Source organism: Cicer arietinum, chromosome 8 (assembly GCF_000331145.2).
Source record: "Cicer arietinum cultivar CDC Frontier isolate Library 1 chromosome 8, Cicar.CDCFrontier_v2.0, whole genome shotgun sequence".
NCBI lineage: Eukaryota > Viridiplantae > Streptophyta > Magnoliopsida > Fabales > Fabaceae > Cicer > Cicer arietinum.
This window is the reverse complement of record NC_021167.2, coordinates 5,889,644-5,899,618: the sequence shown is the minus strand read 5'-3', so window position 1 is coordinate 5,899,618 and position 9,975 is coordinate 5,889,644. Positions and strand designations below refer to the sequence as shown.

Genomic DNA, 9,975 nt, shown 5'->3' with positions numbered 1-9,975 from the left:
GGAAAGAAATACTAGTGCCAAATTAGAGGCAAAAATTAGATAGGGTTTGTTGTAACCATTTATAACTAGCATTGTTAATTTTTTGTTGATTGTTATTAATTACTGCTTCCACTGAAGAATTTATATAACTGTGATGTTGTTTAACTGTTTTGTGTTTGTTGGGGTAGATTGATGAAATTACTATGGTATGTCTTTTATGCGTCTCTTATAGTAATGTAACCCTATAGTAATTTCCAACTCGGGAATTATCAAACTTCCTGGAAAGAGTCAAACCATACCACCATAGAATAATAATACATTATCGTCCAATTCAAAATCTTTTATTGCCCCAATTTAATCAAAACAACTCTTAACACACTAACCATAATATTGTTAATAATTATTAATTACGAGTAATATATGTGAAAACTAAATTATATAGATTAATAATTATTATTTATTTTGTTATTTCTATTAGTTACTTAATCTAATTAATGAAGAAATAAAAATCATGATTCATGGGGCTAACACTTAACTTAAAAACTAGAATATTGTTTTAAAATCAAAATTATGATAAACTAGAATATTGTAAGAGTAGAAATGTGGTTGTTTTTCCTTGTTACATGATAAACTAAAATTATGTATCATGTAAATTAGTTTGTGTGCGGGGGTAAGAATATGTTAGACCGTCCGTCTGATGTCTATTTAATAAAAATGTTAGGATGTCTGACCTATTTAATAAAAAAGTTAGGTTTTGATTTATAAAAAAAGCCGATTAGGCATGACAAACCGATCTATATATATTTTATTATTTATTAATGTTATTTTTTATTATTATATTAATAATAATATTTTTTATTTTAAGTTCTATCAATCATTCAGCAGTCGTTCCATATTATAATCATTTGTTCCATATTCAGTAGTCATTCAGTCAATCACTTAATCGTTTCATATTTGTTTGAGAGGTAATAATGGGTACCTTTGTTTCAGGACAAAAAAAATTTATTCTTTGAAACCAAAAATTATTTTATAGGGTTTAAAGTATGTTTGTTTCAAATTTTTAAAAAATTATTTTTTGTTTAATATATATAGATATGTACATTGATATTGATATGTGGAGAGCATCATATGGTATGAGTAGAACATTTAATTTAAATGTTTTAATGTGAATAAGGCTTTTAAATAGGTTTTCAGGTCAGGCCAAACTTTTAAAAATGTCAGGTCAGACCGGAAAAAAAAGCTTATGATAGGTCGTAAGTCAGACTTATGCCTAAAAAATTAATTGTAGGTCATACTCAATCCTTTCAAAGCCTGACTTATTCCCACCCCTGTGTAAAGTGCATCATGTTGATTAGTATATGTAGAGTGCATCGTGTAAGTTAGTATACTTAACGTGTATCATGTAAATTGGTACGTGTATAGAGACTAAAATTTATTTTACCAAAATTTTTTATTATTAAATTGCACTATTTTTTATTAGGGTCCGATATTAAAAAAATAGAACATAACATTTAAAAATTTAAGACTGCCATGTGCTTCACGATTAAAAAGACACTGAAAATTGATAAATATAATAATAATCAGTTGCACATTTATCTCTTAACTAATTAATTAGTGAAATACTATATTTAACTAATTAATGTATTATAATTTTTATATTTTTTCTAATTAAATATTCATTAGACATCCTAATAATAAAATAAATATTTTTCTCTTAAATAATTGACTCTTAAGGTGAATCACTGGTGTTAGTGATGTGGACTCCAAGCTTGATCCAACCTATAAACTCTTTCTTCTCCTATGCTTCTATTTAAAATGGGAGATATGCCTGTACTGACCTCCTAATGTCAAAGTGAGGCATAGTCCAAATAAATAGCAAATATAATGAGCAATAAATGAGTAAAGTGTATAAAACCTAGGGGCGAACCCCCTATTTATAAACTAGATAGACATATGTCATTTGCAGTTTCTTGTTATTATTATTGAGTGAATGTTGAGATTGTTGTTATCCGCGAAAATGGAACATCAAAGAAGATCAACATGAAATATTACATTGATAGTTTTCTCTTATATTTTGTATCATACTTTGTCTTTTGTTGAGTTGAGATAAAAGTAAAATTCCATAAGAGATTTGTGTTTTAGTCCAATTTTTTTAACAAATTTTAGTCGATTTTAATTTGAATTAAACTTGAAAATATAAATTAAATGATGTTTTTAAGTTTTATGTTATTTATTTTAATAATTTTAGTTTAAAAAATCACAAGAAATGGTTGGATTTTTGTTCGGATGTGTGTATTATAAGACGAGTTGAAACAACCCAACTCAAGGTTGAAGAAAATCGGAAGTAAATGATCTATATTGTTATCGCATTATTATTAATAAAAACAAACAAGAAACCACATTATTAATACTTTATATGTCTCGTTCAAATTTTGAATAAAAATATCATTTTATATATAAGTGACAAAAAATTATCTTGTATTTTTGTATATATTAATGAAAAATATTTATCTTATTGTTTTTAAATATTTATCAATAAAAAATATTTGTTCTTTGATTTTTTTACACGCATTACTTACAAATATCTATCATATATTTTCTATGCATAATTTATAAATATTTATCAATGACAAATATTTGTCGTGTATTATTTTTATGTGTTAATGAAAAATATTTGTTATGTAATTTTTTATGTTTATCACTTATAAATATTTGTGGTGTGATTTTTTAAAATATTGATTATAAATATTTATCTTGTATTATTTTAATATGTATCCCAAAAAATTTAATATATCAATAATAAATGTAAGTTATATTTAATATTTAACAAGTCCGGTTATTTATAGAAACTCATAAGAAAATAATGTTTTCTTAGAAGAAAAAAAGGTTATAGATATGTAAAGAGGATTTGTTGCAATCACCAATCCAAGTATTTAGTCAGCAATCCATCTCAATACCTCATCCTTATGATTTAAGTATCTGGATTTAGTGCGGTCACTCATTCATGTATTTAGTAGATCAATAATTGTTAAATTAAGATTAAACAGTCTAAATTTTTAATTTAATATTTTTAATTTTTAAAAAAGTAAAATCTATAATAAAATCTCAATCATCTAATGTCGATCCAACAATCATCAACACGCTAAATTCATTAATTTGTTTGCCCCAGCAAAATCACATCAATTTTCTTTAATAAGTTAATGTTAGTATATTAGTTAAATTTATATTTTTCTTTTCCCATTTCCTAGAGTTTCAACGGTAGTTTCTTATACTTATTCCCTTGTTCAACCTTTAGCTCAAACTACATCAATGATTTAAGACTCTTTTAGTTTAACATCCACACAAGATATTATAAAGGAAAATTATCTTTAGACATTTTTATACACTTATCTACAATTTGAGATAGAAAGAATTAGAGAGTGGTGTGATATAGATTTTATATAACACTTCATTTTATTTCTATCTCTTAATGTGCATATGGAATATATATAGATGTCCAACACATCATTTTCTATATATGAAACGTTTGCGATGTGATAAGAAGATAAAGATAAAGATAAAGATAAAGAGAAAATGAGATATGAAACGATAGTTCGAGAGTTAGGAGTCTTAAAATGATGAGATATATAAGTTAATAATATAAAATCACGTAAATATATTAATTATTTATATTTCATTAATTAGATTAAAAAATGAAAAAAAATTCGACATTGAAAGTTGAATATTTAGAAGATTTTATTGTGATTTTTTAGATGTTAATCATTCTATATTATCGTATCATATTTCATATTATTTAAAATATATCACATCGTTAATTTTTAATTATAAAATCATAATAGACCAAAATTATTAAATTTTAAAATAAAAGTATTAATTTTATGAATCAATAAAAATAAAAAATTAAAATCACAATTAAATCTAATATATTTCATAACAACTATATTCATACTTTTGAGTGATGTGAATACGAAAAAGATTTTTTTTTTCTTCACTCATCCCACACTCAGGCACTTTCAAGTTATTTTTTATCACTTTCTCCTTTTCGTCCTCTTTCTTTTGATTGCTATATTGAAAAGATTTATTGCACCCTATCCTATCTCATGACATATCGCAAAAATCTTTGAAATAAACATATTTCATATATATTAGATTTATGTCTTTAATGATTTTAATCATCAATGATCATCGATCAATTTATCTTATTCTTCAGCCACTTAAATCATGATAGCGACCCATTATGTGGTCCCAAAGTTGCAAGCATCATATCCCAGGTCCACATTTCGATTTTGGATTTGGAGAAATATCTTTCTTCTAATATGTGTCCTATCTTTTTAAGATTCATTTAAGTGAAAGTTTAATAGTCCTATTATTTGGCATTATTTTCAACAATCATAGATTGATAATAACGCTTTATTTTAAACGAGGAGGGTTGGAAATGCAATAATCGGTCTAACTTTATTATTTGTATTTGTTGTAATAACATTAATATTAAAAATTTCAAGAAGTCTATATTTACTTCTAGAAGCACTCATTACTTTTTTTATGTGAGAACTTAAAATAAATTATCTATAATATATATATATATATATATATATATTTATTGTGTCTCATAATTATTCACAATAAAATTAAACTTAACTTATTTAACCTTTCAATAATATTTCATAGAAAGCGAATTAAATCAATTCAACTATTAAATTGAAAGATTCCTCAAGTAAATTAAACTTATAAAAATGATAGAGTTTTAAAACCACATGAGATTTATTACATCATCTTATTTTAACCTATTTTGATATTTAAAATAATTATTAAAAATTATATTAATAAATGTATAATTTATTTGAAATTTTGTATTCATACATAATCATCAACATAATATATAATACATAAGATAAATTGGTGGTTATACACTAATAATTATTTGTACTAGTATATGACAAAATAAAATTTATATATTAAATAAATTATAATTAATTATATTTTTATTTCTAAAAGAGACATGTCTCATTTTAGTTCCAAGAAAAATAAATTTAAACAAGTTAGTTATTCTTTAATCGACGACATGTATTAAAACTGAATTCAATGTCATTTTTAATCCCAATGACAATATTTTATAACAATTAATATGGTCAAAAAAGAAATTAAATTCGCTAAATTATAAAATTATGTCTTCTCATTTTTCTTCCTTTTCGATTTCTTCTTTCTTCATTGAATATTCAAAGAATCAATCGAACTCATCATTTCAGGAGTTGTAACGCTACCAGACATAATTCTTCTAATTTTAAGATTTTTAAATATTTTTATTGTAGAGATGAGAGATCTAAATATTCTAGAAGTTTATCCTAAATACACATGACATATAGAGCACTATGTCAATGTTTAAAAATTTAAAAAGAAAAATTAATTTGGCCCGATTTATTTTTATAAAAGAATAAAAAATTTAATTTTTTTAAAGATTAACTTGAGTTATATGGTTTTTATTCTAAAAAATCTAATAACAAAACTAACATTCACCAAATGTGAAAAAAAAAAAATTATCTCGAATTCAACCTCTAATATGTTAAATATCTTTTAAATTGAACTTACTGACATACAAATTTCATATATTTTTTATGGTTAGAAACACACTTTATTTTAAAAAATATATATAAAGCGGTTCATTAATGGATTAGTGCTACAAATGAATCATTAATGATTTAATTTTCAAACTAAAATAATGTAAAAAAGAAAGAAAAAAATGAGAGCATCACAGTCGTTCCTTCTCGCAAAAAGGCGATGGGCCTAAAAACCCACTAATCCGATGACCCATCAATTCAGCAGACAACTTGGTTGTTGACACTTAAAATCAATACAATGTGCTTCATTCCCCCATCCCCACTTTGTCCTCCAATTCCATAGGCTCATAATTAAACAATTCATCACAACAATTAACCAACCACAATGACAAAACTTTGCAACAAATGATTGAATTGCTTATTATACTTTACACATAATTTAACTAACAATTTACACTAATTCTACCAACCATATATTTCTATTCTCTCTAAAAGGAAGATACAGATAAGGATAAGGATACATTAAAAAAAAATATTAACCAAAAATAGTAAAAATAAAACCAACCACCAACAATAACAAAGAAACAATTGAAGCTCCACTTCTCGTAGATCCCCCTGTAGCCGTAGCCGTAGCCATATCAGCTAGCCACGAAGCTGAAGCCAATTCCGTTTGCTCCGAGCCAGCCTCCGAAGCCGAATCAGGTTCCTTCGGAATTCTAGGAGCCGATTCAGGGATTAAACTACACGAAAATATCAAATTTCAATATGAATAAAAATTTTCAGCGTTTCATCCTGATCAAATAATGATCATTAATTCTAAAACAAAATACTATAGACTAAAATAATTTAATTAAATAAAATAAAATAAAAATTACCTAGGACAAAATGTGATTATATAATCAGCATCCGAACAAGTAAAAGTGCTAGTGGCATCATCATAAGCGTAGCTATAAGATTTAGGACACGCTGATTTGAACATTTGTGAATACACAGAAGGCTTACACGTGGAAGGGTTACTAAACGCACCGTTACAACAATATTCAGGTTTCCCAAACGCGCCACAAGCACTATTACACGCGCCACCACCTTCCACTCTCAATTCCGACGGACACTTCCGGTTTATATCCGATATACAACCGGTAATGTTGCAGGAACCGGTACCGCCGCTTGCGGCCACTGTCATCGGGAGATTGTAACCGTCGACGAGGCTAACATCGTAGAAGTCCATGGAACCGGAACCGAGTGTGAATTCGGCGAGAGTCGCCGGCGGTGAGGCTGTTGCGCCGTTGCAGGAGATTTCCCCGGAGCCGCAGTCAGCGGTGGAGCAAGTTCCTCGGCCGGAATTGTCGAATTGGCAACCGGTTCTTGCCCAAAATCTACCGGACCAACCGGTTGGTGCTTGAAAGGTTCTAGAACTTCCTTTCGTGAGTTCGAATCCTGTGCTTCCAATTTCAGGTTTTCCGTAAATTCCGGGCCACACTGTGTAATCGCAATTATTCAAAAACGTAAATTTAGCCCCTGAAACTGAAACCCCTGCATTGGAAAATGATAAAATTAGAATCAAGTGGTTAATTTCAATTCACTTTTCTTAATCTAATTATACATCTCATTTTATTAAACTAACTAAAGAATCAAAGTTTACCTTTGAAAATTACGAAGAGTAAGAAGCATAAGATGGGTTGAGGATAATGTCGGTGATGTAAGAATAGACTCATAGTTTGTTAGTTGAGTTATAAAACTGAATATAGAAAGAGAATTAAGAAAACAGAGAATGGTGAAGACACTTGAAACAGAATATGTGCTTTACCAAGTGGTTGCATGCACTATAGTATTATTATTATTATATAATTATATAATATGGTATATATTGTCACTATTTTTTCTGGGAATAAAAAGAGTGATGAGATGGGGAGTGAGTGGTGGGAGGAATCTGAATGGTAGAATCTGAATCGTTATTTATAAACAAAAGTGAATAGAACAGTAACAATGAGAGAAACGCAGTGGGAGTTTTTTGATGGTTAGTGATACTGTAATGGAATTTAAAATATTAAAATGAAAATATACGTCGGTCGAAATATCTGGTGCTACATAATGATTATGGTATTGTTGCAATTGGTTATGTGTCCCAATACTATTGGTTCACTTGATTTATTTATCTGCTGCTTTTGCAAGTGCTTCATAAAATATATAAAATCCGTAAAAAAACATAAAATATAGAAAAATGATAAGTATACACACCTCTTTCCTGCACTTTTGAGGGAAAATGAATATAGTGATTTAATAGAAAGGACATGTTTCTGATATAGAAAAAAGTTTGAATTTGTTGCTGTTAATTATAGTGCAATGAATAACATTTGAAATTATATGATCTAGATTTAATTATTTTTAAATTTAAAATTCAAATTTAAAATATAGAAGATTCATTTTGAATAAAAGTCGATCTAAATTCAAAAAATAAGATGTTCAAAAGATAGAGTTATACAAATATATTTGGTTATAAGTTAACAACTCTTAAATATGTAATAATCAAACTTATAGATCGGTAATACGGACATTGAATCTATTAAAAGTAATTTAAGTTTTAGATTTTTTGAAAGAAAAGAGTAATACGTGTCTTTTTACAATCTACGCTCTTCTATTCTTTCTCCAACAACATCTTAATTGTTCTCTATTATAAATATGAAGCTAATTGAATCCTTTCATTTCATTAAAAATATTTGGTGTACTGGAGCTTTATATACTTTAAAAAATAAAGAAGTAAAAAGAACGATGCAAGTATTTAATCGATGGTTTAATAGAAAGAAGTATGTGATATAATAGATATAATAAATTGATGATGTGATAAAGGTAAAATGAAGTGTTCAACATGTAAATTTAGGATTATTAGTAGTAGGTTTCATTTGCATGATTTTCAACATCTGAAAAGCAAACTTCGACAATTTTAAGGGTCCTAATTAATACCAAGTTTTACTGGTAAATAGTAATCGATCGGTTCCACAAAGTGGTCAATAAATTAACCTCGGAAGTAAGTGGTTGATGTGTACAAAACACCAAAACTGACGTGGTTAAATTGAGACATGTGTGGATACGATTGCGACAGGAGTAACTTAACACCATTACATTAGATAGTGATACAAACCCTCACATAGCTATATCATTATTTATTTTTAGTCCTAATCCGTAAAATATTTAATCTCAAGTATAGCTGAGACTAAAATTTTGATTTCATCAATAATTATTTGAACAATAAATTGATAAAGGCTTTCAGATTTTTTATTTTTATAATATAATAAAATAATAGTAAAAAATTTTAGTTTAATATATTTTTAATCTTTATAAAATTATAAAGATTTATTTATGTACATTTAAATTTAAGCTAAATTACTTTAGATATAGATCCGAATTATCTTCATAATAGAGTCATGTTGTCAATTCTCTTAACAATAACAAAAGTTAACTGATTTTGAATTATCTTACGTTATTATTTTTAATATATTTTTTATAATTTAAAAATGTCTAATACAGTAATTGAATCTTTAATATCTAAAAAAATTATATTAATCAAAGTAACACTAATAACTAATTACAAATAATTCTAAGGGCAAAATTAGTCTCCATGATAGCTAAATCTAGACCTATTAATAAAAGTTTCACTTGTCAAAAAAATAAAAAAATAAATTATAGTTTCAGTGCTTCTAGCTTCTTAATAGTAAAGTTCTTTTTTCTGAAGAGAACTTCTAATTATAGTTGAAACTTATTTAACAACTGTTGTCAACGTGTCTTGTTTCTTTGATCCATTTATATGCCGTGTAAAGAACCATGTGTATATATCGATTTCTTTCTTCTTTTTCAACTTTTTTTCTTTTGCTGCATGCACCCTCCATTAAAAGATAAAGATTTGAATCAGCAGCTGATCAACAAAGCTTGATGACGAAAGTGATTTATGTTACCAGCTGATTAAAAATAATAATAATAATAAGTTGATGACTACTAATAGTATAAAAAGGTTTTTGACGTACTATATGTATATATAACTTAATAAAAAAATTCTAAAAAATAGTAATTATTTGAAATAGTTTCCCTTATTTGACTTCATTTATCTCATGTACAATATATGATGAATTCTTTTTTCTAAAGTATGCAATAATGCACTTTATTGATTATCTTTTTTTTTTTTAATTTCATGGTGCTAATGTGGTTGTATATATAAACATTATTTTTTCAATGTGATGGATTTTGCAAAATACTAAATTGTTGGAATTAGTTATAAAAGAATATTTATTATTATGATGAAAAATATTAATAAAAGGTAAATAGTTATATATGTCATTGTTTAATTGATTTGACTATTTTAATCTACTATCTTAGTATATGTAAATAATCACTTTTTTCTATTCAATATGTTAGTATTCGTAAAAAATATATCGTACTATATAATATA

The 9,975-nt window shown here is 26.4% G+C and overlaps 2 protein-coding genes across 2 annotated transcripts in view; one reads left to right on the top strand and one right to left on the bottom strand.

Annotated features, from left to right (window-relative positions):
• LOC101504569 (TLC domain-containing protein At5g14285) overlaps window positions 1–144 on the top strand; it is a 1,316-nt gene extending 1,172 nt beyond the window's left edge. The window contains exon 1 of the mRNA XM_073364131.1: window positions 1–144. This exon is cut by the window's left edge and continues 1,172 nt beyond it. Within this exon, the coding sequence (XP_073220232.1) occupies window positions 1–43 (43 nt within the window). The 3' untranslated portion in view covers window positions 44–144.
• Window positions 145–5,920: 5,776 nt separating this feature from the next.
• LOC101504232 (thaumatin-like protein 1) lies at window positions 5,921–7,555 on the bottom strand. The gene is made up of 3 exons (XM_004512084.4): window positions 7,177–7,555; window positions 6,410–7,067; window positions 5,921–6,274 (listed from the first exon to the last, which is right to left on the bottom strand). Exons 1-3 carry the CDS (start codon window positions 7,247–7,249, stop codon window positions 6,070–6,072), a joined length of 936 nt encoding a protein of 311 aa, XP_004512141.1. The 5' UTR covers window positions 7,250–7,555; the 3' UTR covers window positions 5,921–6,069.
• Between the last annotated feature and the right edge of the window lie 2,420 nt (window positions 7,556–9,975).

Excerpts from the sequence above, each read along its gene's own strand:
- LOC101504232 (XM_004512084.4), bottom strand. The coding sequence starts at position 7,249 with ATGAGTCTATTCTTACATCACCGACATTATCCTCAACCCATCTTATGC. Across the intron at positions 7,068-7,176 it reads ACTCTTCGTAATTTTCAAAG|GGGTTTCAGTTTCAGGGGCT; the intron begins GTAAACTTTGAT and ends TTTCCAATGCAG. Across the intron at positions 6,275-6,409 it reads ATAATCACATTTTGTCCTAG|TTTAATCCCTGAATCGGCTC; the intron begins GTAATTTTTATT and ends ATTTTCGTGTAG.